Genomic DNA, 27,837 nt, shown 5'->3' with positions numbered 1-27,837 from the left:
AACTATAAATACAAATGCCAAGGTATTACATGAGATATCCAGAGGCTTTATATTTTTTTTTAATTTTTCACAAATAATTCTTACGGAATTTAGCATACATCTGGGAAACAAGTTGAAGTGTTGCATACAATGAAAAACAAGTTACATAGTTGTATCGTCAATTTTCCAATTTGCAATTCCTACCTCATACAAACAAAAGCTCAGGAAACAGGTATAATTTATTCAGTAATGGTAGAGCAACTGTCATTTCTAACAGTTATCTGCATTAAGCAAGCTGTCTAAAACCAGGTGAACTTTACCACTGTTTACTCAGTGACATCACAAAGTTTTAAAATATTTTATTTATATACTGTCACCAATATATATATGTATTGCAAAGAGGGCCAAACACTTGCAAAAATGTCAAGTTTTACACAACATTTGAGTGAATATTTTCACCTTTTTTTTCCTCCCCAAACAGCAAAGCAGTCATTTTTTTCACACGATTTGTTTTAATTTGTCAAAAACCCCCACATAACTCCACCTATATATCAAGGAAACTGAAGAGCAAGCTTAACAGCAACTTTAATTTATATGGGAAAAAAAACCAAAACCTAGGTGCATACATTTTAGTTACGATCTTATGTAGACCTGAAGAAAAATGACCACCAAGAATAGGTTCACTAAATTTATTTAAAAATCCTAAAATGTTTCTTACAAAAAAGCATTACATTCTGCACACTGCTCTCAACAAATGTCAGGGACATGTGGCCTACCATATTCTCCCCCTTTCAAAGTAAGATACAGTGTACATAAAGCAGGGTGTTCACAACAATTACAGAAAAACAGTACAATTTACCACCAACAATGAACAAAAATAGAATTCACTCTCTCTGCCGCTTCAAAATTTCAATGTTAGTCTCGTGCGCCCTTCCCCCCCATGTATTTGTAAGGAACTAAAACATTACATCTGGTGTACAGCAAAGATTCCACTACACCTCAAATGCAGAACACCTATGAAGCAGAGGAATGTTGGCTTTTTAAACAGAAGCAGATAAAAAAAAAAAGGGGTGCAGGACTCCTTCAGTTCTTCACTAGTCTTAGAAAAACTTTCCAGAATACTGCTTCACACTATAAAAAAGAAAAAATAATCTTGCATTAGAATCCTTCAACATCTGCATACTGCTTCACACTATAAAAGAAAAAGAAAAAAGCATGTATTAGAATGATGGACCATACATCTTGCATCAACATTCATAATGACATTCATAGAGCATATTAAAATTACAAATTCCTAACACATTTAAAAGTAAATAATTTTAAATTATCAATGGGTAGTAATTATATTAGTATATTTCAGGCATAGTTAAATATTAGTAATCTAAAGCCAAACATTCCAGTTAAGACATTAAAATCTGCTATTAGCAGCCAGAATGTTAATACAGTAAATGCTATCTGTAGCTGTTAATACTTGGCAGAAAAGGCAAAGTACTGTCAGCAAGGTGTGAAATGCTGCGTAACAGCCCCAAATCGATTTCAACTTGTCCTGTAGAGGCATGGTCTGTGCCATATGGCAGACTGTGATTTGTTGTCAATTTAGTTATCTAAAAACAACAAAATCACTAGTCTTCCACACAGAACTAGGCCAACATCCACTGAAATCTTCTATATTTTCTACAGGCTCTATGTAATTTATTACAAGTCGTTTTTTTGCAGCAGTTTTCACCAGACAAAGGAGAGGACTGCTTGGTTAAGATGTCTTCCAGCAAGATTAGTTTTGAGGCTGTCTTCATTTTAATTAGAATGGAGAACAGAAGAGAATCAAGGCAGAACTACCACTGGAGAAGTTAGATTCAAATAGTTACTTAAAACCTGCCTTCTTAAAAAACTGATTCACAGAGGAGAGCAGTTTTATAATATACATGTTAATTTAAAATTGACAGTAGGGATAATATTGAACTTTAACTTGCCTGTTCTGCAGCAAATACTGTGCATTTTGTATCTGGTCCTGTGTTCCTGTAATAGTTATTATCCGATCTTCTGAGCCTTCTAGTGGTTCATCAATTTTGATCGAAGCTCCTGATTCATGACGTATTTGTTTGATTCTCTGGCCTCCCTTTCCAATAATAGATCCTGCCAACTAGGGAAGAAAACAAAAACATTCATTTCCTGATACACCTGTCTTTCTAAAAAGTTAGACAATTACAGCAGCATTTGAGTAGTTTCCACAAATTCAGTTTTAAGTGTTGCAATGGGAGCTTATTTCTTTATAGCCTAAAAATATCCCCTGCAATATTAACTGTATAAACACAGGAGAGATAAAACTGGGAGAACCAGCTCTCATGTGCAAAACGCCAAGTTACAAGGACCATCTCTAATTACTGAGTATTAGCCACAAATAAAATTGTTTAATGTGTCTCTGAAGACAGAAACCAAACAGTCAAACAATACACTGTTGGTGACTTAGGAACACTTGTTTTGTATTAGAAGTACTTATCAAACACTCCAAGTACTTCTGATTTACTTAAACAGTCTGAGAAATGGCTGTGACTTTCTTCTTAAGAGAAAGCATGAGTTGAAAGCAAGTCAACTTTACTTACATCTTTGGGAATCGTTACTTGTGTTGTGATGATGGGTCCACCAAGATCTCCGTATGAACCACGCCCCCCTGCGTAAGAATAATCTGATTTAAGTGTATGCATCAAGCCCTTTAGTAACTACATAATGAACTACATGCAAAGTTTCTATATGAACACTTACCATAACCAGAGCCACCCTCAAACTGTAAGAGAAAAAAAAATTGAAGTGAATAGCCATGCTTCATTAACACGTTTTTGTCTTAAGCATTATACAGTTAACTTTGAGCCCGTTTAATCAAACACTTCAACCTGATATAAATACAACAGTGTTGTGCCATCAAGAGCATCCTGAGGCAGAGAGAAGACCAGAAACAAAAGGGGTGAGTGGGAGGAGATCTCATTAACCTCTGTCCATTTGGACCAGAGGCCATTTTGTGCAGGACCACAAGTTGGATGGGATGAATCTTGTAGGTCCCATCCAGATATTCTGTGATTCTTATCCTGCCCTGTCAAAACCTCTAAATGCCTAAAATGACAAAGGATTCAGCCATGCCAGTTTACCAAGGCAGTCTCACTATTTCAGCTTCCCAGAGACAGCTCTTGATGCTGATCTAATTGTGACCTCTGTACTAAACAAACACTAAAATTACAAGATCAAAGCAGAGCCATATTACCAATACAGCTGAAGAGAGTCTCCAGTTCCGGGACAAAAAGAATGCCCAGTCAATCACCCTACTTCATCTACACCTTTGGAAAAAAAACCCAACAAAGCTCTACAACTTGTGTCTTGATTCAGACTATGCTACAACCTTTACATTTTTGAATAAACAAACATGACATGAGTTACTTCTGTTATATTTAAACCACCATATACCAAATGCAAATCACTGCAACGAGCACTCCTGGCCCTTTTATTTTTAGGATTTGTAAACTTGCATTTGATATCAAGTTCTCATTTCATCTAATGTGTTTGCAGTGTGCAAGACCCCATATTTATCCTTTCCTTCAGAAGCAGAGAATAAATTACATGGTTCTCTCAAATTGAACTTCTGAAGAGACTTCTGGGGTCTGTGAGAGGAGGCTGGAAGCTGCCTAAGGCTGAAACTGTCAGCAAAGCTGGTGGCATCTCAGTGATAATATTTCAGAAAAGTGTGAAAAATTACCAATGTGTACTGACTGGCAAGAGTGTAAAAGGAGGAAAAAGGGCTCCAGGCACTGGAATGGAGATAGCCCAGCAGCCCATCGACAGAACCACACTGGAGCAGATCACTACACTTAACCCACTGAGGGATGCTATGCTGAGAGCATGTAGATACACCCCGAAGGAAGCTGCACTTTTGTGGAGATTCCAAACAGGCACAGATGCATGGCAGACACCTGCAGCCTCTGAGGGGACCAACACCAAATCAGTCTGTTTCTGAAGGACTTCACCCTATGAAGGTGACTCACACTGGAACAGTCTTAAGAACTGCAGTCCACTGGAAAGAAATCATTTGAGCAGTTTACAAACAGCTGTATCATCCCATGGAAGGGACCCTACACTGGAGCAAGCAGGGGAACAGTCCAGGCAGGAAGGAGCAGTGACAAGTGTGATGAACTGACTTGGAACCTGCCATTCCCTATCACCCCTGCACCATTCATGGCAGAGGAAGAAAAGTAGGGAATGAAGGAGTGAAAGTTGAGTCTGTGAAGAAGTGAAAGGTGGGGTAAAGGTGCTTTTATGTTTCTTACCACGCTACTCAAAGTGGCAGTAAACCTACCCCAAGCCAACTCTGTTTTGCCTATGATGGTAATTAATAAGTGATCTGCCTGTCTTTATCATGAGCCACGGACTTTTGTTACTTTCTCCCCTCAACCTACTAAGAAAGGGGTGTGAGAGCAGCTGGGTGAGCCCGTAGCAGCCAGTCAACTTCAACCACTCACAATTACCTGCCCACGGAAGTTACAATGTAACAACTTTCCCAAAGATATTCCTTACCATCTTTCCTTTTACATCAAAATGGGAGCTATTCAGATCAAAGTGTTGAGCTTATCCTCTGTCTCTAAGCAACCCATACAGTCTAACCATGTTACTAAGCAATACATATTGTAAGACAACATAATAGAGCTCACAGTGGAGTCCAAAATACAAGACAATGAAGGACTCTGCTTAAGGTTTAATTCAGAAGCTTATCACATAGTTTACTGCATACACAGACATGTTACTGTTGGTATTTGCCATAGGATTCCTTTTTGGACTAATTTATTTTAAAGAAAAAAACCTTTCCTTGATCACATCTGCCTCCCCAGACTACAAAACAACAAAATTTGGTTGCAGTTGCTAAGAACTGACATTTCACTTTAATTAATCAAAAGTATTAATTTGGCAGCATTCTGCCATCTTGAAGACATTGCCAACACCTGATGTACTCTATGATTTCTACAATGGAGTGACTACATTGGTGAACAAGAGAAGGGCTACAGATACCATGTACCTGGACTTCTGTAAAGGCTTTGACACAGTCCCCACATCCTTCCCTCCAAATTGGAGAGGGATAGTTTCCTTGGGTAGACTGTTTATTGAACAGGGGTAGTGCATCCAGAGGGCAGTGTCAACGGCTCAGAGTTTCAATGGACATTAAGTGGTGTCTTCAGGGGTGGGCCTTCACTGGGATCAATGCTATTCAACCTCTTCATCAATTACACAAACAGATTAAGTGCACCTGCAGCAAGTTTGCAAGCTGAAGTCATACTGTTGGCAGACCTGAAGGACTGGATCCCATTCAGAGGAACGTGGACAAGCTCAAGAAGTGACCCCATGGGAATCTCATTCAGTTTAACAAGACCAAGGTGCTGCACCTGAGCTGATGCAACCCCCAGTATCAGCAGAGGCTGCGGGATGGACATATGGAGAGCAGCTCTGCCAAGAAGGACTTGGGGGGGCTGGTGGATGAGAGGCTGGACACGACTCAGCAATGTGCACTTGCAGCCCAGCGTCGCCATCATGTCCTGTGCTGCATCAAAAGGTCACAGAGGGTGATTCTGCCCCACTGGTCTACTCCTTTGAGACCCCAACGTTGACTACTGCATCCAGCCCTGGGGCCCCCAACATTAAGGGCATGGACCTACTGGATCAAGTCCAGGGGAGGACCACAAAGATTATTAGAGGGATGTAGCACCTCTCTTGTAAGAAAGGCTGAGAGCTGGGATTGCTCAGCCTGGAGAAGAGAAGGCTTCAGAGTGACCTTATTGTGACCTTCCAGCACCAGAAGGCAGCATACAGGAAGGCTGGAAAGGAGTTTTCACACAGGCATGTAGAGTAAGGATAAGGGACAATGGCTTTAAATTGAAAGAGGGTTAGTTTAGTTTATGTATTCGAAAGAAATTCTTTACTTGTGAGGGTGGTGAGACACTAGCACAGGTTGCCCAGAAAAGCTGTAGGTGGCCAATTACGTTAAGTGTTCAAAGTCAGGTTCAATGGAACCCTGAGCATCCTGGTCTAGTTCAAGGTTCTCTACCTATGGCAGGCTGGAGCTAGATGATCTTTAAGGTTACTTCCAACCAAAACAACTCTATGATTCTGTGATAACTTCCCAAAACCTATCTGATCAAATGATACATTTTCAAACAGATTGATAGGTAAATATAGTTTATTCACAAATAAAAGTGAGAAGCTACTTTAAATATTTGCTGTTTGAAATAAAATCCCATGACATTATGAAAGTAACACAAAACATAAATTGTAAATGCATGCATCTACAGTGCATCAGTTATGGTGAAAGCTACCATTTATCAAAATGAAAATAGTGTATAAAAGAGGCAAAAAGAGGTACAGAAAAACTCCTCTATTTTTACCATGATGCTGCATAATTCCACATCTCTATTAACATTACCTGCCTTCCAAGGACACACTACTAAGTCTGCCACTAAATTCGGAGTCAGAAGGATGGCTTCAGAGGTGCAAGTTACCATGGACTACACTCGAGATCTCTTAAAAAGTTCACTTTATCACTTAACTCATTCAATAAAGCAGTTTTCAAAAAACAGGCTGAAAACACTCACCAGCTCTGGTGGCTGCATGTCATCACAGGCATCCACATGACACTGCATCATCTTCCAGATGCAACGTAAGAGGAAGAAAGGAAGTCCATGTTATACAGACTTGTAGGGAACTTGGCAACCAAATACAATACACAGTGGTACAAAGAAACCTTTATACTAGGAACAAAATCTTAATTATGTGATTTAGACCACTTTAAAGACTCACTGCCTTTTAATTTTACTTCGGGGCAACTCTAAATGGGCAACTCGTGTTTTCCTCTTCTTTTTGTGGTATTAGCAGATTTTTCCTCCAAGAAGCTCAGAAAACTAATGGCAAGGCAAAACTTAAACAAGCTTTTTTTTTTTCCTTTTAGAAAACCTTTTTACATTTTTACATGTAAAAATACTTTATCAATCTTTTATTTCTGCCATCTGTTAAAAAAAAAGGTTTAGTAAGATTGAAAGAAGTAACTGCAAGTGATTATGACAACAGCAGGTTAAGCAGGAAGGACGCTGCTTTTCATGTTCCACTATCCATATACCTCATCTAGCCAGTAAGTAGACTTAACAATCTACTGCTGCCTAACTATATCAGAAACTTAATTATGTTTTTAAAACATATGATATATGGCATTTCTTTAATTCAGAATTTTACAATTTCAGCAATTGATGTTTATTTGTGCAAAATGAGTATCTGAAACAGGGTGTCTTAACACACATATTATTTTATGCTGCAGACTAATTTGTGGTAGTGACTACCCCGTACTAGACCAGACACCAGATGACAGATGGGCTGGATAAGGCAAAGAACTTAACTTTTACATCTAATAAAAAAATCTGTATGCAGTCCTAACTGTTGTCAAATTCTTTTATTGTAAGTTTTTTCTGGTTTTTAAAAGTGACCTAGGAAAGTGAAATTTTGTTACTTCCTTCCAGTATATGCATGAATACATAGCACAGTTGTCATACATTCTTTCTTTACTATTTTTTACATGCCCCTGAGAATGAGGGTGCTAAAAAATACAGAAATCTCAGGATTTTTCAGATCACAATAGCCCTTATGGTCCACAGGATTTGATCCAAAGTAGTTACACACTAAAATATGTACTTCTATTTACAGATAAACAAGTCTGTACTTTGGAGAAAAAGCTTCAGAACAGATTATAAGTCAAATGAGCATTTTAACAGCAGTACATATTTATACTAGAACTTGAAGCCAGGCTAACAGAGAAGTATCATCTTAAGTGATTTACTCTGTATGGCCAAGAGGAATTTAACTATCTTTCAAAATCAAAATGGGTTTTTCTCATATCAGCATTTATAAGGCTGTCAAAATTGTCATATCTCTGGAATTCAGGAAAAAACACAGTTCAGCATCTAATCTTCAAGTGTTCAATCTTTCTGCCTTTAGCGAGAAAGAACTGGCAAAAAAATTGTTTCTGTACTTTCAATTTTTCCAGTATTTTTCCAGATGTTCATCTGTTGTTGCCTTTTACTACATCTGTGTACAACAGAATCCATACGAAAGAGCACTTCTGCTCTCTTAAGAGCAGCTTTTCCCATCATTAGTTCATAAGCCACAATAATATTGGTTTACTTTAGTTTAAATTTTTAGCTACAGAACAGTTTCTATTTGAAACAAAGGGTAGCACAGGAAGACTTTACCTTTGGGTATGATCAGGAAGCTGTGATATCACACTCATTGTGAAGACTTCCATTCTGCTTACACAATTTAGGATACTAGGATCATGATGAACTAAAACTAGACATTAAATACTTTGCTGGGAAGTAGTCCTCACTCTAACCAGGCTATAATACTTGGTCACAAAGGAACCAAAGTAATGAGTAGCTTCACTATGAAAAGGAAATAAAACGGCTTTTTTTTCCATAAAAGAAACCAAACTAGCAGAAATTACTCCACTTGCTTGTAGAAACTCATGTCAACAAAGTGAAGGTCAACCTGACAGGCTTAACCTAAGTCAAAATGGATTTTCTATTCTAGCTGGAGCGGAGTAAAAATAGAACAAAACCAGAACACACTACTGCCCAAGAGTCACGATAAGTAAGACTGTACTCAACCAAATACCCAAAGAAGGGCAGGGTGCTCAGTTTATGTACTCCAGCACAGGCTTTATTAGCCACAAAGAGAAAAACACAAAACCTAAGCTCTGAAAACATGTAAATAGATAAGGAATTTTGGAGGTGTACTTCTCCATTCTTCCAGTTTCTTAGCATGTAGAGTAGCATGGGAAACACTTTTTTTGTAACTGTAAATACTTGTAACTGCAAATCTTTCCTTTTATTATTTCTAATAAGCACATGACATTCTTGCAGTTTGCAGTTCCAGTAACTCTTACTTCCAAGGAGGACACGTGAAGCCCATTTACATAGCCCATTTAATTGCTCTTTTTCATTTCTCTTTTTTACATTCATTTAGAAGACAAAGTGTCACCTGCCATCTTACAGAAGGTGCCAAACAAAGCCAGAGGAGACAAGAAGATTGCTACTATCGAGATCCACCTCTGTTGTGGTTTAAGACCAGCTGGCACCTAAGCACTACACAGCTGCTTGCTTACACCCCCCCCACCCAAATCCCAGTGGAACTGGGACAACAATCAAAAGTAAAACTTATAGCTTGAAATAAGAACAGTTTAATAACTGAGAAAAAGTTAAAAAATGAAACAAACCAACCCAACAAAAAATGAAACCACCACCACCACCACTCCCCGAAACAAGAAAAAAAAAAAAAAAAAAACAAACCAAGGTACATGATACAACTGCTCACCACTGCCAGACCCCATCCTCAAACCCCTATGGACCATCCTTCTGGGTAACTGCCCTAGTTTATATACTGGGTATGATGTTCTATGGTGTGGAGTATCTCTTTGGCCACTTCAGGTCACCTGTACTCAGTATGATCCCTCCCAGCTTCTTTTGTGTACCTACTCACTGTCAGAGCATGAGACACTAAGTCCTTGACTAAGGATAAATACTACATAGGAACAAAAACATCAGCATGTTATCAATGTTACTGTCATACTGAATTCAAAACACAGCACTGGACCAGCTACTGAGAATAAAGTAACTATCTCAGCTGAAACCAGGACAACCTCCTGGATTTTATTCTGAGGAAAGAGGAATCTTTTCTCAGAACAACAGATGGCTGCTGGGGCACAACAGCTTAGAAAGCAACATAAAAGGCTATCCGTATCCTTTGTTTTAAGCTTACACACACTATGGGATTTCTATCTCCCTCCCAGAAAGAAGTGATTTAGGATCCAACTTAGCAGTGGTTCTACTTCCAAAACATTCAGAATTATAGTCGATTTTCTTCAGAGAAACCAGAAAATATACAAGAATTGATTGAGAAGAGCCATCACCTTCCATCAACTAGAGCTCTTCTCAGATACTGTCCCATAATCTGTATTACTGTATCTATGCTCATGTTTTCCAAAGTTTAGTGTTAAGAATGCTTGTGTAACTCATCAGAGAATTTTGTTCTGACATGCTTTCTCTATCTGAAAAATCTACCAATTGCTATTTCTGTCATCCCAATTTAAAAAATCTGGAAGATTGCCAGTGCAAGAAAACCTACAGGGCTAAGCACAGTCAAATTCTCTCAATTGTTTTTGATCACAGGGAGGAAAGAAAGAAAACAGAGTACCATTTACACCTCAAATATTCATCCACAGGAGGACCACTTGTATGGACAAAATATTTTGGTTTTACTATCAGAACCATGTATGTCCCACATGAATGTGCATGTGTTCAGCAGCAGGAGGGTCAGCATGCTAACTGCACTTAGGGAACACAACAGGGCAAATTTTAAACTCATACCATGCCATCGTAACGGTCTCCTGGTCTGCCCCTTCGGTCATAGGACATCAGATCTCTGAAACAAAAAATGCAGCAGCATGTTAACTGTGTGATGTGCTAGCTTGTTTATTCTAAATTTTCACATTCATGATTCACATGTAACATAATATCAAACTACTCAACCCCAGTGCTCAATATCAGAAGTTCCAGAACTACTATAGTCCTGGCAACTTACTACAGCACAGCAGGTAATTAAATTTCAGTTAATTTCAAAACTACCCTTGTCCAATACAGGCTCAATGCTGCATAATCACTACCAACAAGGAAACGTGGAAAAATCATTGAAAGTATGAATATGACTCAGATATACATGAATTTTTGTATAATGCATTTATGCAACAACTCACCCGCCACGAGGAGGTGGTGGAGGAGGAAGAGGAAGATTACGAGCTCTGCTGCCACCCCTACCACCACGACCTGGTGGAGGTGGTGGAGGTCCTCTGCGAGGGCTCATATCATCATAATCTCTTCTTGAAGGAGGCATAGGTCGTCCACCACGACCAGGAGGCATTCGATCAAAACCCCCTCTTCCACGCATCGGAAAGCCCACTGGCCGTCCCCTTCTATCATCAAACATCATTGTGAAGCCACCATAGTCGTATGTTTCATCATAGAAATTGGGATCGTAAGGCTGGGCCCGTCCTTTAATTGGAGACTAATACAAACAAACAAAACAATTCCCCAAGTCAATTAGTTCTATTACAACTGGTATACTTAAATAAACTAACACATTTATGTATTTGGAACATGTTCTTGATTTCACAATGCTGCCAAGAAAGGAGATGTTGATGTGTTTCCTGTGAACTTAACTACGACAGCAAAACTACTTATATGTGGCAGATAAATTTTGCTTTCCTTACTTAGAGAATTCTGCAAAAATCAGAATTTTTCCATTCTGATGACACACAAAGCATAAATAATGGCCCACTAGTACCAGAAATTGCCTTCCTCCCTCATAAGGTGTACCCCAATTCTAACAACAGAAATAGTTCCCAAGGTTTTTAACTGTCCATCACTTTACTGTCAGGAAAGTAGGAGGCACTGATTTAAACTAGAAACTGTAAGACATCATTTTTCATCCAACTAATGTCTAAAACATTCATGAATGCCAATGAATGAATAAAATAAATTTAATAAACATTACCTCAGAGATAAGATCCAAGATAATCTTGATGCACTCAACAACCCTATCAGGTTTTCCACCAATAAGCACCACTCTATCAGTTGAATGAGGACAACACTCTTGAAAGAGCTTAATGGTGGTCTGAGTGTTCTGCAAAAGAAAAAAAAAAGTTCAAGATTATCAAATATATTTTAAACAACTTTATAAAACCATTAAAGCATTTTAAAAAAATTCAAAAGACAATTAAGTTCCCACCCACTTAAACCTGCATGCTTGCTCCTGAGTTATCACATGAAATTTGAAGATGACATTTTTTAAATATCTTGTTGACATAAGTTTTGCATGAAGATGAAAAGAAGTTCAATTTTCTCCTATTTCAATTATGACTCATCCACAACACATCACTTAATTAAGTAATAGAAAAAGGACCACGTAACCATTGTGAGCTTACAGGCTGTATTAGCCTTTCATATTAATAGCTCTGGATGGTAAGAGACCAATGTTGCTAGGATTATGTCTAGTTATCTTGCCTTTCTTAATCCATGCAAACAGGTATTGTCTTATACCTGAACCGACCTGAAATTGCCTTCAACACAACACCAAGAAACTCACCCACGTGTTCTCAGCTCATAGGGACCATTAAGTTTTTAAAATCTTAATCTTTCACTTAAAAAAACCAATGGTCTTCCAGGAGTTAGAATTAAAAAATACAAAACTAAACATCAAGTCCTTTTACAGTACATCTCCTGTGGAGATGCTTTCATTCGAGACTGTTCTGCATGTCCAACTACACAAATAATTCTATACTACGCAGCAGTTTATTAAAAACTCTACCACAAAAAATGTTTAACCAAGTCCTGGCTCTGCCACCAATATTACTTGTGAGGGTCTGCAAGAAAGTTGCAACTCCCAGTGCAATCTCAGAACTTCAAAAGCATGTATGCAGAATGTTCAGAAGGAATTACTGCACAGGAGATTCTTATATATGCCCCTTGTGAACAGAAAACATTGTCTACTGAACAAAATCAAATCTCAGAATAACAGAAAGCAAGTACCTCTCTGAGTTCTTTAATTTTGGCACCCTTGACACCAATAATTCCTCCTGCCAAACTCTGGTGAATAAGAAGCCGAAGTTCGCAGTCGAAGTCACTGCCTTTGTAGTGTTGATACTGCAAATAAGATGCATATAGGGGAAAAAAATAAAGATTAATCACAAAAATTCAAAATATTTGCAGTTCTAAGATTTTTCTTCAAACACAATGGTATGATTTAATTTATTGCTGAATTGTAATCCTGTATTTCTTCTGATACAATCACAACAATTTAAACACCTCACCTCAAGGTGAAGTATCAGTTTTCCCTATTTTTCATATTACTTTATTAAATTACACTGCACCATTTGCTACAAAGATTTAAGAAGGTATCAAACAGTGCAACACTTACTATCTGGAAAGGAGGAATGCTGTTCAAAATGTTAATTTAATAAACAATGACAAGACTCTTCCCTCTACCCAAAAAATGCTAACATGTAGTGTGACAGCCATAACCCTTCTTTGAAAGGTTTTTGGCATTTTTACTTTTCCAATTTCCTGTATTTAAAAAGTAGTAAATATTCTAGAACCACCTCATTCAAAAGCTAGTATTTTCATTCTAAGCAGAAAAAACTTTAAAGATAAATACCTCTTCTAAAGTAGGGATAATCTTCTTCAAGATTTCTCCAATTGTCTCTATATCTGCACTTATACTCAAGATGCTGTTGGAAGCCACGATGCCAGACAATATGGAGAAGGTAGAAAAGAAAAAGCGGAAGTAAATTTTTTCTATCATCACACACAAAATGTTAACAAGATTTACTATGAAGAAGAGTTTACACTTAATATTCCCCACTTAAAGTAAACCTGTTTGCTCAATTTACAACACATGCATCTTTGTTTATGCCCAGTATATATGCATGAGAAATTTAAGATTAGGTAGGTCTTGCAGAGAGAGAAAGACAGAATGGGCTTTTGGAAGGGCTCAGATTAAGTGGGCAAGAAACTGACGCAGAACTGAAAAGTAGAAGTGAATATTCATGTTCCCCGCCACCACTAATTAGGATACCCTCGCTATTACATTCGTAGAACTGGCACACCTTCTCATATTAAAAGTGAGGATATGCAAGTGGTGAACATTGTATCTGGAATAAGGTTATGAACTCAGATTACTAATGGGCTCTCCAATAAAACAAATACAAATGCAAGACAAAAAAAGACGAAACAAATGAGAAGTGAAGGAAAGCGAACCGGAATTAGCATTTCATCAGAAATAATTATGAACAGGCAATGTTGAGGGGAGCAAGGTGGGCCACAAAGACAGAGCGAGAGACTATTTTGAACCAATTTGATTTACAATGCAGCAAATATGCAACACTTGAAGCTGTGCTCCTTCCATTGAAATAAAATTAGTGGATTGTTTGGGTGGGCAACTCACGTAAAAGTTCAGTGACAAAAGGACTTAATGGGGAAAATAAGACAGAAAACTTGAAAAAAAACAATACACCGTCTATAAGGGGATACTATTTAATTATATCAAAGGCAGGTAATAAAATACATTTCTCTCTTTCTATTCAGGCAGTGAGGCATAAACTGTTGGGACATACCGCTCGGGGCCACTGCTGTCTGGGACTGAAACACTGGCATTGTACTGCATTGGTCATTGGCGTTCGTGGATGTTGGCATTGGGCATGGGTATTCAATCGGAAGTTGTCAAGTATGGTACCCGTTTGGCAACGAGCACATTTTTGGGCATAGCCAACCAGGGTTTTCACATGGGCGTTCAGGGGCGGATGGGCCAACGTCATGGTGGGCAACGCAGGGGCAAGTCGATCCAGTACATGGGCAACGGAGATATATGGCCAAAAAAACAAGGAGAGGGAAAAGGGGGAAAAGCAATAAATTTTAATTTAATACAAACTATACTCATTACTCTCAATTAATGAAACAAGCTTAAGTTGTTCTGAAGACTAACACAATAACGGATTGCTACACCGACTGTGGCCTAACAGTATGGACTTTAAAAATGAGTCACTTGATCTGACTACTTTTTACTTTTAACAAATGATGCTTCAGTAGCAGGCTGGCTCATGAGGGTAGACACAAAACCTGTCGAGACTGATAGTACTAGAACCGTGGGCAAATTGGGAAAGTTCGTGTTCCAGACCAATCTAAATTATCTGGATTTAGGTGACGTACCGATTTACTCAAAAAACCAAATGAAAAGGAAAACCAACCAAAAAAAAACTTGGTAAAAAAAACCCTAAAAAAAAAAAAAGGAACAACTAGCTGCCAAAGTTAGTGAGCATATGTATGGTTCCTGACCATTTCAACTAAAATCTCAACTATAGCTGCGGTAGTTTATGAACTATTTATTTAGCTGGAACTGATTTGTAATGATATATTGTCAAATCTTGTGCTGAACAGAGTCTTGATCGGAAAAAACGCTGAAATTGTAGCTGATGTTAAGTACAGGAGTGTAAACAAATGGAATTTAAGAAGCGTTGCCAGGTTTTATAAATACACAATGTTAACGCTAAGCATGTGTCTAATCACCAGAGTTGACCCCCTGTAAAATGTGAATGGGCATTAAGTCATGACCACTTAAAAATGCTTCCAACAGAATGGAATGTTCTTTCAGTGTTTCATACCTACATTTAAAGCAAGAAACCTTAACATTAATGCTTCTGTGCTTCATGTGCAAGCTGTTAGGGAACAGATGGATGATTTAGTTTTTCTTTTTTAAAGAAAGTTAAAGAATTCCTCTAATTACTGGGTTAAGCCAGCCACCTGCAAGGGTTTCAGCAGTACTATAATTGATTCACACCTATGGGGAATGGTACTATTAAGGGGTTTAAGCTTTGTCAATATTTTTAATTAGCATGGTAACTCGCTTGAAGTGTGTAATTTGGCAGAATCCTACAAAAAGTGAAGGGATTTAATATAAACCTCTCCTCTCCATGCATCAAGCTGGGTTTTAATTAAAATAGAAATTGAAGAACTAAGTTATCTACTCTGACAGTCAATACAAATGGCTTGTAACTTGGATGTCTATAGAGTTGAATCGCTCCCATTTCTAGAAATGCACGTAATCAAGTTTTCGATGTAGTGCTCTGAAAGAAGTGGTGTTAAATTAGTTCAAACTCATATATACTCACGTCTGTACGAAGTGCTTTAATGTTTTTGCCACCTTTTCCAATCACTGCTCCAGCATTCTGGAAAATAGTTTTAGAAGTTATGTTATGACAAGACCGCACAGACTAAGTTTTTGAACTCAAGACTAACAGCAGTAGATCTATTTTTGCTGGCCCAAGAGGTGGGGGCAGGCACTTCTTTGGAAAGGTTCAAATCAAATTGAAACCAACTAAAAGTTTGTCCACATTAAAAAAAAATTACTAAAAGCTCTTACTACCACTGAACACAGGAGAAAGGTAACTCAGCATTGCCACTAATATTTCAATTCCAAACAGAAGTTTCTAGGCAATTCTGCCCATATTGAACTCCTCATAGACTAGATCTATTAAAAAAACCCCACACTAAATTAATATAATGTAGGTCGATTATTTCCTCAATTTCTCAGATCAGCTTTTTTTCCCCCTTATGGAGTATGTTTACAGATTCCACTTTTGTACTCCAAACATTTGATAATTTCAAGTGCTAATATTGTTTTGCACCTCTGTAAAGTAACTAATTTTGCAGAGCAATATAAACTGATAAAGGTTGAAATGAATGTTAACAGCCACCAACTTACTTCAAGCCACCCACATCAACAGGAATAAACTGACAAATAGTAAAAAACAGTAATTGCAAAACTACATTTTTACCAGGTTCTTTCAAGGATTGCATGGAAAGTATTGCTTTTATAACACACATCATACATTATGCTAGCAGCATGCAAAACATTTCATGGTACTCCATGTAACTTGACGATTGGTCAGAAATACCACACAGAGTTAAGGCAACATTCTTTCACACCAACACAAAAGACAGATACTTCAGAAAGTATAAATAATCTGTAGCAACTGGAAACACCAGAGGAAATTCATATATAGCAACTTTAACTATTTACACTTGTCAACAAAATCACTGCAATCCCTGAAGCATTACTCCCACACTTCCCCCTGTTAATACAGTTGAACAAGTTTAGTAGATCTATTTGGGAGAGTTACTAAAATCCTAAGTTCTCCTCTCACATATTTAAGATCACTACTTTATAACCCTCTATAAACTAATTCTTTTCCAAAGACTCATATACAGCCATTCCCCTCAAAATAGCTACCTTCCACTCAGATGTAAAAATATCTTAGAATCTTTATTGCTCTACTTCTCAGCAAGTATATCTTCTAAAAAAACCCTGTATTGATCCATAGGGTTTTACCCTTTTAAGAGAACCCCTGGGACAATTCCATTCCAATATACCTGCAACTACCATTCTTACATACTGAAAATTATTCTAGTAAGTTATCTCATTTAAAAAAAAGTACAATCTCTCCACACTTATATCCCAACATACACTTTGTCACCACCATCTTGAACAATGCTACACACAAACCCAGTAAAAACGAAAAAGCGTACTTTGCTCTGAAGCAAGATGCGCAATTCAACCATCTCATCAGTATTCCGAGATCTTTTGAAGGCCTGCTCTTCCTCCATATCTTCTGCAGGACGTTTGCCTGTAGAAAGGTCCATAGGGGGGAAACATAAACATTTATTTAACTTTCTAAGTCAAAATAAAATGGAACATGTGCCAAATTTATGCTCTGTACTATTAATACATTCTTTCCTATTAGCACAAAACTAATTACAGAAGTCATTTCTGAGCACCTACTGCACAGAAACAAGTCTTCACTTCAACAGCTTTCTTACAGACTAACAACTGAAAATGCATTTAAAAATCTATGAACTGTGGCTTAAATGAGAATGTTGCACCCAGACAGTAAGAAATTCATGACACTGTCTAAAGGAGTGCAGCATCACCCACTTAGTATTTATTTATAATTTACAATTGGGGAAAACCTTTCAAGCATAAAGCTCAAATGCAGTTTGTCCAACACTGAAATATTGGTGGAATAATAGTAAAGTTGCACTTCAGATGCTGTTTAGGAAAAATTGGCACAAATCAACAACAGTAATGCCCTAACTTCCCTGGTAATTATTCCCAAGAAATTTTGCATGAAGCTCTTTAGCAATATTTCACATAGTCGTACTCCTGCATGTAACAGCTGCAATGAACAAAATGAAATTAACATATATGCCCTACAACATTCATACACATTCACATTCTCCATACAGTTATGAAATATTTTTCAGTATTTAGTCACAACTTTCAGTTCTCATGTCTAAAAGATGCTAACAGAAAGATTATGTGTTTATACATCAAAAGCATGTGTAATGACACACTAATTAAAACTGATATTTAATGCAGAACACAAAATTATTGCTGATGCAAACATATGGTAAAGTTAAATAATCACAAAATTCTTTGAAATACTGAAATTTTTAAGAGGCTCTTTCTGAAAAAAGAATAGTCCTTTAAAAAATTTACCATTTGTCTCTGTGTTGGTAAAGGTCTCCTCCTGTTGTTCAGTCTCCATTGCCTTTTTTTCTTATGTGGACAAGCAAAACCTGTTGAAAAATAAAGACAGTACATTTTTCTGTCAAAAGACAAACTGTAAATCATGCTAAAGTGAAAAAAATAACAAAAATAAATGCCTGCTGCTAGAACTTACCACTATTATATATCCTTGAGACAAAAACTCAAGTATTCTGGGCGGGATCAAAATCCAACAGCCTATTGCTCCAAGAGCCTATAAAAACAGCATATATCAGATGTGAGTCTCCCCAGATAACAGTTCTGATTCTCACTACAGCCAGAAACCAAAGGTTTGACCTAACCTACTGCTGTGAATTTTTTCTTTATAAAAGGAAAAAGCATAGCCAAGCCAAGAGAAGATAAAGGTCAAATCTGTTCACTTACATAACACTCTTAATGTCTGAGTTACAGTTTTTGGGGACACATTAGTTTTAAGTAACTACATAATCTCAACATTATATGGTATGTGCCTTGGTTTCACTTTTTAAAGGACACTACACCAGAATCTAGTCCTGCTGTCTAGGTCAACACAAACTTAATAAAAAGTCCTGTTACGGTACTTGTCAGCATTTGTTCTATAAATTCTCTATCAAGGTACTAGCAGGCATCTGAGCATGCCTTCCTCCCAACTACAATTGATGAATAAAATAAAAATTACAACTTCCAGCTACTCTAAAATAACCTCTTCTTAAAAATACCACCCTCTGTGGTTACATATAATCCACTGCATGCACACACACCCAATACCTCCAAAAGCAGCTGAACTTCAGTACCATTTTCTGAAACAGATTGCAACCTGCTTTTAGCTACTAAGTCACATTAGCGGGAAGTGCTGACAAAAGAAACAATTTTACAACTTACTATCATTAAAAATGTGATTTACAAACACGGCCATACAATCACGTATTTCCCCTTGCACTGCATTAATTTCCATTGCCTCAACGAATAGAAGGCACTCATGGGTATCCACAACCGGGGGAGGGGGATGGGGCAGAAGGGGATTCCAACTTATTAAACGCACTCTCAGCTATGTAATTGTTGTCCTGTTTGTACCGGCTAAGAGCAGGCACTGCCTTCCAAGCACAGGCTGGTATTTCCAGGCACTTGAAGTGGGCTAGCAGGCATGCACAAGTTCAGTAACAGCGGGATCTCAGGCAGACATTGCCAAAATTGCAATATAATGCGGATGGTCAGTAAGGAAAAACCAGACACACTGTAATAGCCTTTTCAGACCCCGGGTAATCTATTTCCAACTATCCCAAGAACTTTAGGGCAGCGGGGAGCGAACTCTTACCAGTTACAATTCACGGCTTAGTCTCCCCTAGTCAAACCTCCCCATACGTCATGTGCTCTCAGTAACCTCGGTCAGCTAGGTAAATCGAGGACATTCACATTACTAATGTCAGGAAAATCCACAAATGCCAGGGGTTTATGTCCAAAAAGGAGACAGAAGAGTCCTTCAACTTTATTCGAATAAAGGGAGAGTCCACTGGGGCACACGCCAAAGGGGTTCGCTCTCTCTCGGTTTCGGAGGGCGCAGCCTCTTTCTATCCTAAACTCCCGGCCGCATGTTGCTCTTTTCCTTTCCCCACTGACTGAGGTACAGCCTTCCCGAAACGCCTTCCACATATTCTCCCCTTGAACCTCCTATTCTACCCCAAAGTTCTGTCTTCTGCAGACCCTTGTCTGTTTCAGGAGCCAAGCTGTGTTGGCTCTGCCATAAACCTACTACCCAAAGTCACTAGAGACATTAAGGCCCATTTCAAAGACGTTAACACCCATACCTTCACCCATCAAATTGTTTGTAAATACATTAGCTTTCCTCTCGCTAATAAAGTCAGGTTTCTTATGAACACCGAAGGGCTAAACGGGACGCGAGACGCGGGACCGCCGACCAGACCTAAGAGCTGAGGAACGCCGGAGCGCCTCCAGGGCGCAGCGACACTTGTCGCCTGCCTCTCCCTCCCCCTCCCTCCCCGCGTCTCCAGCCGCCCGCCCAGCGCGGCGGGGACAGGGGCGAGAGCGGCGGCGCAGCGGAAACCCCACGCAGCGACAGAAATGGCGCCCTCCGAAATGGCGCCCGCCCGCCCGCTGCGAGGCGGAGCCGGGAGCGGAAGGGCCGCCGCCACCACCACGCGGCCGCAGGGAGTGTTACCCGGCTCTGCCCGGGCGGACAAAAGGAGGTGCCCGGCGGCTCGAAGCCCGTCGCAGCGGGCGGAGCAGGGCAGCCCCAGCACCACGGGCACTCCGCCCGACCCCGAAAGCGGCGCGGCCGGGATGCGGAGCGTCCGCCCCCCCATCGGGCTCTGCAGCTGCTTCCGCGCAGGCCGCGGCCCGGAGCGTCCTCCCTGCGCCCGCCATAATCCTCAAGAGCAGCTCGCCCCGGGCACAGTTACCACGGGCGGGCGCGGGAAGGCGGCGGCGGCCGCCGCGTCCCCGCCCTTGGAGCGCACCCGCTGGCGCTGCGGAACCCGCGCTGTTCCTGCGGGACAACGGGGACAGTGGCCGTGTGAAGGCCCTCAACAGCCGAGGCGGCGACACATCGGTGTCCTCCACACAACGCTCTCCCCGTTCCACCGCCAACGCCTTGGGACCCCACGGAAGCCTTGGGGCCACGGCAGCCCTTGGCGGTTAAGGCCCCACGACAGGAGACACAGGCCCTTTCGCACCGCTGTGTCACTCAGCGTCGCCGAGCGGGGTACGGCGGCGGCTCTGCCGGCCCAGGCGAGGCCTGGACCGTCCTGTGCCCTTCTCCCGCCCCCATCCCCGCCCCGCCGACCCCGGCCTCGCGGCGCCGCGGGCTGCGCGTACCTGAGCCCGCCGCCGGGCCCGCCGCGCACGGGAGAGAAAGGGGAGCAGCCCCGGCCTCCGCCGCGCACATCCACCAGCGCCACCCGCGATTGGTCCCACCACCGCCCCCCGCCCGGCGCCGCCGCCGCTTCGTTGGGTGAGGCCGCTGCCCGTCAGCACAGGGGGCGGCGCCACAGTCCGCACCGCCCTCCGTGAGGGAAGGGACGAGATGGGCCCGCAGAAAGGGTGGCGTCGTAAGACCCGCGCCGCGGCCGGCCGGCCTTTCCTACCTGGGCGGCGAGAGCCGCGCTGCGAGCGGCGCGGGCAGCGGAGAGGCGCCCCAGGAAAGCGGGAGCGGCTGCGGCCGGGAGGCGAGAAAATGGCGGCCGCTAAAACCCCGCCTTGTGCGCGCAGCCCGGCGCCGGCTATGGAGAAACTCTCGCGATGATTCGACGCGCGCCTCCCATTGGCTGGTGGGTGTGCGCGCGCTTTTGGGGGGCGCGGGCTCGGGCGCTGCTCCGTCCCTCAGGCCGGCGGGAGCCGGGGCCGCCTTGCCAGGGCCGCTCGCTCGCCTCGGTGAGTTGGAGCTTTCGGCCCCTCTGAGGGGGCTGCGAGGTGCGGCCTGTCCTCATCTTCCTCCTCCTCCCGCCTCTGCTTCCCTCCCTCCCTCATCCCCTTCGCCTCCCTTGCTGAAAGGTGTCGCTTTACTTGGTTTAGTATCTTCCGAGCGATGGATCTTTTGGGGAGAGCTCGGAGGCAGGCTTTAAGGGAAAACCAGACAAAAACCCAACAAAACCCACACCTGGTGTTTCTTAAATATTCTTACGGTAGGTTTTGTTTTCGTTGTGTTCTGTAGAGAGATTGTGATCCTCGGACGCCCTTTCTAGGGGATTGAGTATGATCCATGCACAGTTAGGCAACCTAATATCTTTCCAATATTTTTATCAATATTATGGGTGCAGGAGTTGAATGCACTATTACCAAGTGCGCGGGCGGTACCAGACTGCGAGGTGCTGCTGACTCTTGACGGACAAGAGCCGTACCGAGGGATCTGGATATAGATTGGAGCACTGGGTAGTTATCAGTGGCATGAAGGTTAACAAGAACAATTACAGATTCTGCCCCTGGGACGCAGGAAAGCTGGGCACAAGGACAAGCTGGGAGAGGAGTGTGTGGAGAGTAGCCCTGCAGCAAGGGATCTGGGGGTGCTGGTGGGCAGCAGCTCAGTGTGAGTCAGCAGTGTGTGCCCGGGCAGCCAGGAGGGCAAACCCCATCCCGGCTGCATCAGACACGGCAGCACCAGCTGGGATCGGGATCATCCTGCTGGATGCAGCCGTGGTGCGGCCTCACCCTGAGTCCTGTGTGCTGTGCAGGGCCCCAGAGTTTGAGAAGGACGGGAAGGTTCTTGAATGGTCCAGAGAAGGACGGCAGAGCTGGTGGAAGGGCTGGAAGGCACATCTTGTGAGGAGCAGCTGAGGGCTCTGGGTTTGTCTAGTTTGGAGAGAAGGAGGCTGAGCTGAAATGGTGAACTCATTGCTCTGTACAGCTTCCTTAGGGGGGATGTGGAGGGGGATGTACTGATCTGTTCTCCCTGGGATTTAGCGACAGGAGATGTGGGAATGGCTCAAAGCTGTATTAGGGGAGGTTCAGACTTGACAATAGGAATAATTTCTTTACCAAGGACAACAAGGCTGGTGAAAGGCCTAGAGAGTAAGTGGTATTAGGAGTGGCTGAGTGAGCAGGGCTGGAGAAGCGGAGACTCAGGGGAGACCTTATCACCCTCCACAACTACTTGAAAGGAAATTGTTGCAAGGTGGGGTTCAGTCTCTGAGACTGACCTCAAGGTGTAACAAGGGAGGGTCAGGTTGGACACCAGGAATTTTTCACAGAAAGGGTGTTTAAGCCTTGAAAGACTGCCCAGCGAGATAATGGAGTACCACCCCTGGAACTGTTCAAGAAGTGACTGCACATGGCCCTTGGTGCCATAATCTAGTGTACATGGTGGTGTTCAGTCAAAGGTTGGACTCAATGATCTTGGAAGCCTTTTCCAACCTGAATGATTCTATTCTAAGATCATGATCGAACACTGGAACAGGCGTCCTGTAGGGGTGGCTGATGCCCCAAACCTGTTAGTGTTTAAGATGCATCTGGACTACATCCTTAGTAATGTGCTTTTACCTCTGGTCAGCCCTGAAGTGGTCAGGTGGTTGGACTAAATGATCATTCAAAGTCCCTTCCAACTGAAATATGTCTGTTCTACTCTGTTTGTGCACAGCTACTTCCTAAACTAACAAGAGGTTAGAGTTTATTAGCCACTGATGTCCCTGAGATGATAGCTGCCAAGACTTGGTGCTATTGCAGCCAAGTCCTGCACTGGGTTTCTAGATAACAGTGTTTCAAACCAGCTTTCTCTTGTCCAGTACAAAGCTTTCAGTCACAGACTGAGAGTCACCCTTCTGATACTAAGTGTTGATAGACCACAGCTTGGTTCTATAGATCCTCTTACTTCTGTTCATAGCAGTGCTGGTGAAGTGGGAGAATAACATCTTAAGTCAGTTTCTAAAGTAAACTGGGTGTTTACAGCAGCACACACAGAAAGAAAACCATAAAAACAAAGAGGAAATATATTTAAAAACCTACTGCTCTTTTGGTTTGGGTTTTTTTGCCCATTCACTTTCCATCCATAAGAAAAGGATTTCAGTTACGTTTTTCTAATTAAATCAACAGAAAATAAGCTTGATTTCTTGTGTAAGTCTCCATACTTTTCTTATATTTTTCACATACTTTTTTATGCTGATAATTGCACATACCTTTTATGCTGATTGAAACGTTAAATGTTGGAAATCCCTGTGAATTTTATTGTCTGTGGAAGTGTTTTTAATTTAAATTTTTTTATATAATATGAGCATGAAACTTGTTCTAATTCAGTTTTTGTCAGAAGATTAAATATGGATTTTTGAATTCCATTATAGGGCATTCAGTCTCTTGCCATAAAAGAAAATGTCTACATCTAGCATTGCAGCAAGAGTGGAAACCTGGCTTTCATCCACATGGCACGTTAGAGTTCCCTTGACATGGCTGGAAGCATGTATTAATTGGATCCAGGAAGAAAGTAGTGGTAGTAATTTAAGTCAAGCTCAGATTAACAAGCAAGTATTTGAGCAATGGCTTCTCACTGATCTGAGAGACTTGGAATATCCCATTTTGCCTAACTGTATCTTAGATACTCCCAAAGGAGAGCTATCAGGCTTCTACTCCATACAGATTGATTCACTGGTTGATGTTAGCCAGCCAGCATATTCTCAGTTGCAGAAGCTAAGAGGGAAAAGCACTGTAAATGAAGAAGTAACAGCCAGTACTCAGGCATTTCAGAAGCCCTGGGAAGCAAAGCCTACTCGGATGCTGATGCTACAGCTAACTGATGGCATACATCAAATTCAGGGCATGGAGTATCAACCGGTGCCTGTTCTCTGCAGTAACCTTCCTCCTGGAACAAAAATCACTGTACACGGCAATATTTCATATCGTCTTGGAGTTCTTCTGCTTAAACCAGAAAATGTGAAACTGTTGGGGGGTGAAGTTGATGCTCTTTTTGAGGATTATTGTCAGGAAAGAGTCCTTGCTAGATTAATTGGAGAAACTGAGAACCCTAATGCTGTTGGACAAGCTGGACATGAACAGATTTTTTCAAGGCCTGTGGATGAATTAGAACAAACTCTTGGACTTTCAGATGAAGAGCTTTTGGCCAGCCTTGATGAAAAGAATGAATTTACTTTAAACAACCAAACATCTTTAGAAAGTGGATACTATAGTAGAACCAACAATATTAATACAGCCTCAGGTTCACTGACTGCACACACTGGAAATGTTTTGCTACAAAAATCTGGAAATCTTTTGTCTCACTCAGCTGAACAAGTTTCACCTCCCATAGAATATGCTGATGACTTTTTAAATGACTTTCCTTTAGAAGATGACTTTCTTCTGGAAGAAGAGATGCAAAGAGAAACAGAAGAAGTGCCACCAGTGGTCATGAACAGAAACATAGGTTTAATTACTGGCAGACTTCCACATACATCTGGAAGCTCCTGCAATTCATCTTTAAATCGCACTGGTGAAGAAGACAATGTGAATGAAAGAGATAAGCCCAGGGAAGCTATCAGCAAGGAAAAGAACGTGAGAAGAATGATATTTGATGAAGATGGAAATAGCATGAGTAAGTTTTTGCAGCACAAGGGCTTACGTCAGACCTGCAGTTCATCAGATTTTTCTTTGGAAAATCCTCCTGAGGAAGGGCAGAATTATACAGACCTAGATGAGAGCAGATGTAAACAGCAGCTCACTTCTGACAGCAGGGTATTAAATGATAATCCTGTATGTTCCTTAAAAATGGATCCGGAAGGAGATCAGCAGAAACGTGATTCACAGATCTTTCCTTGCAAGACAGTAGAGGCACATTTAGATTTAAATTCTCCACCTTTCACATATATTTCCCTTCTCCTTGCAAAAAAACCAGAAACTGTTACAATTCTGAAAGTTAAATGTTTTATTGTCACTCTCACCGGAAACCTCACAAAAAGCAACGGGTCCTGGGGTATAAAGGCAAAAATTTCTGATGGCTCTGCTTATCTTGAAGTAGATTTTGCTGATGATATTCTAACAAGTTTGATTGGCTTTTCAGTGCCCGAAATGAATAGGCTGAAAAAGGATCCAGCTTTACGTCTAAAACTTAAGGATGGTTTAGAAAAATGTCAAAAACAGCTGATAGATCTCTGTTGTTTGATGACTATTGAGTTTAATCCATTTCAGTCTAAAGCTACTGTATTAATTCTCCAGGATACTGATGCTTCACATCTAGAACAATTGAAGAAACGTTTGAATAAATAACGTGTGCAAACTTGCAGACTATAAATTAGGAAATGTTTAAGTCAGATTTCCCTTGAAGGACTCTAGAAAGTTAAATTTTAAAGTTAAGTGTTGTGTCTTTTATCAGGAGTTATAATGTAAAAGTGAGACAAGGAGATTACTTGTTGGAGCAAAACTGGGCAGTTTGTTTTTTATGGTGACAGTATTGGAATAAGATTTCAAATATTTCTGTCTTTAGTTTTTCAGTCTGCAAAATCCTGTGTGTTCTAGACTGGTAATGCTGAGTGGCGGAATTTGTCAGGAAATGTATAACAATGAACAAACCATCTTGTTATTTTACTTTTTCAAGTACTTACCTGATTTTTAAAAGAAAGGTACAGGAGACTCAGTTTTTTCTTGGAGAAAATCAGTTGAATAAACTTAAATAACAAATTACAGTTTAAATACAGTCCCTTCTGACTATGCCAATCTGAAGACTCAAATCTATATTCACTGTGCAAGAACATAAAGTATAGAGAAATGAAAGATTGTCTTCTAAAGGTTCAGGTGTGAGGAAAAAAAATCTAATCCTATACAAAAAGGAGATGAAAAAAAACCTTATATTTTTAGAAATAATTAAAAAGAAGGCCAAGTGTTTAAAAATCTTTATTAGCAGAAAATTATTATATGGGGATTCTATTTTTTTATTGTCATGTAAATGCTAATCATTGCTAATAGTTTTGAAACTAGAGACAAACTCATTCATTAACTCCTACGGTTACTTGACTAACCTTTTTACACAGTAGTCAAATACTTGTGCTGCACATATGTTGTATAGTATATGTTTAATGTTCGTCTTAATTTTGATTGATTTTTTAAAATTTCTTCTACTAAAATAATATGTTAACGTTTTCATTTAAATTTTGGTGGATGCTGCTTAGTCACTTTGAAATAAAAATATGTATTTTGGTGGGTGTATAGAGTATGAGAAATTATTTGATTAAGTTTTTTGTTCTTCTTTTTTCTTCTTCCCGTCCTTTCCCCTTCTCTTATTTTTTTTGGAGTTTTTTTGTTTGTTTTTTCCCTTTGGTTGATTGGTTTGAGTTGGGTGGTTTCCCTGTGAATTCAGAAGAATTAATATTCTGGCAGGAGTAGGGGAACCAATGACAGGAGCTGTCTGCCCACTGTTGGTAGTGTTTGCAAAGCATGTAAAATTGGTGGCTAGGAGAGGGATTTTTTTTAATTGACCTGTCAGTATCTTTTTTTCAAAGCCTTTTCTTTCTTCAAACAATGTCTGTTAGGCTACTGAGATTTGCTGTGACAGATTGTCAGTATAGCCTTACTGTTCAATCCCAATTTGAGAAGCATGCTTCAAGACTCCAAGGGAAATTAGAGGTAATTTGCTAAGTAAGGCAAAAATGGAGGGAGATGGAGCATGGGACATCTTGAGGGTTTTCATGCTTGAGGCATGAGGGGTTTTAGGCTTTATTTTGTACATTTTAGAAATACAAACATCCCTGTGTCCCTTTCTTTCCTTGCCTTTCCCACTGTGAAGAGAATCTGAGCAAATGATAACCCTGTGAGCCACCTCTGAGTTTATTTTCTGAGGCTTTTGGGAACTGTACATTGTTTAGAACCATAACAGCAAAAGCTTTTGCCTGTCTGGATCCTACCTTGCTGGATCTTGAGTTACAGTTTCAAAAAAAATTGCTTGTTAGTAGGAAACTGACCAAGCTTCATTTCATGTAATCCTTGTAGAAGTTAGCAGAGCTGACTGTAAACCTTTAGTACTGTTTTATGGAAATATTTCTCCTATATTGAGTTAGGAAACTTCCTTTGAAGTTTTTGCCTTAGCATGTAAGAGGATAGGAGTCTTTAAACTTCAAACAGCACGAATAATCTGCAGATTTTATTCTGCTTGTGCAAAGCAAGAGTCATGTTATTCAAACTGCAAAATCAGATTAAGTGTTTTGTTTGGTTTAGATGATGAAGTCACACCTGCCC

General features: G+C 40.6%; 2 protein-coding genes across 14 annotated transcripts; one reads left to right on the top strand and one right to left on the bottom strand.

Annotated features, from left to right (window-relative positions):
* Positions 1–25: 25 nt before the first annotated feature.
* On the bottom strand, positions 26–21,370 carry HNRNPK (heterogeneous nuclear ribonucleoprotein K). Of its 11 annotated transcripts, none has more exons than XM_042033742.1 (16): positions 21,282–21,370; positions 18,338–18,415; positions 18,154–18,233; positions 17,184–17,293; positions 15,767–15,823; positions 14,216–14,259; positions 13,258–13,330; positions 12,633–12,761; positions 11,599–11,727; positions 10,802–11,109; positions 10,416–10,470; positions 6,600–6,650; positions 2,740–2,761; positions 2,580–2,662; positions 1,950–2,119; positions 26–1,171 (listed from the first exon to the last, which is right to left on the bottom strand). In XM_042033742.1, exons 3-16 carry the CDS (start codon positions 18,200–18,202, stop codon positions 1,138–1,140), a joined length of 1,314 nt encoding a protein of 437 aa, XP_041889676.1. In that variant the 5' UTR covers positions 18,203–18,233; positions 18,338–18,415; positions 21,282–21,370; the 3' UTR covers positions 26–1,137. The 11 variants fall into 11 exon arrangements, with proteins under 11 accessions (XP_041889676.1, XP_041889682.1, XP_041889675.1 ...); XM_042033748.1 differs by having other exon boundaries at positions 17,184–17,281; XM_042033741.1 differs by lacking the exon at positions 21,282–21,370 and adding an exon at positions 21,013–21,114.
* Positions 21,371–21,376: 6 nt separating this feature from the next.
* RMI1 (RecQ mediated genome instability 1) lies at positions 21,377–26,809 on the top strand. 3 transcript variants are annotated; one of them, XM_042033740.1, is made up of 2 exons: positions 21,377–21,464; positions 23,964–26,809. In XM_042033740.1, exon 2 carries the CDS (start codon positions 23,992–23,994, stop codon positions 25,873–25,875), a length of 1,884 nt encoding a protein of 627 aa, XP_041889674.1. In that variant the 5' UTR covers positions 21,377–21,464; positions 23,964–23,991; the 3' UTR covers positions 25,876–26,809. The 3 variants fall into 3 exon arrangements, with proteins under 3 accessions (XP_041889674.1, XP_041889673.1, XP_041889672.1); XM_042033739.1 differs by lacking the exon at positions 21,377–21,464 and adding an exon at positions 21,475–21,567; XM_042033738.1 differs by lacking the exon at positions 21,377–21,464 and adding an exon at positions 21,490–21,818.
* The last annotated feature ends 1,028 nt before the right edge of the window (positions 26,810–27,837 follow it).

Source organism: Corvus kubaryi, unplaced genomic scaffold (genome assembly GCF_017639235.1).
Source record: "Corvus kubaryi isolate FWS band 111438036 unplaced genomic scaffold, C.kubaryi_AGA036_p1.0 37357, whole genome shotgun sequence".
NCBI classification, from domain to species: domain Eukaryota; kingdom Metazoa; phylum Chordata; class Aves; order Passeriformes; family Corvidae; genus Corvus; species Corvus kubaryi.
The sequence above is the reverse complement of the archived record's forward strand: the minus strand, read 5'-3'. Positions and strand labels throughout refer to the sequence as shown.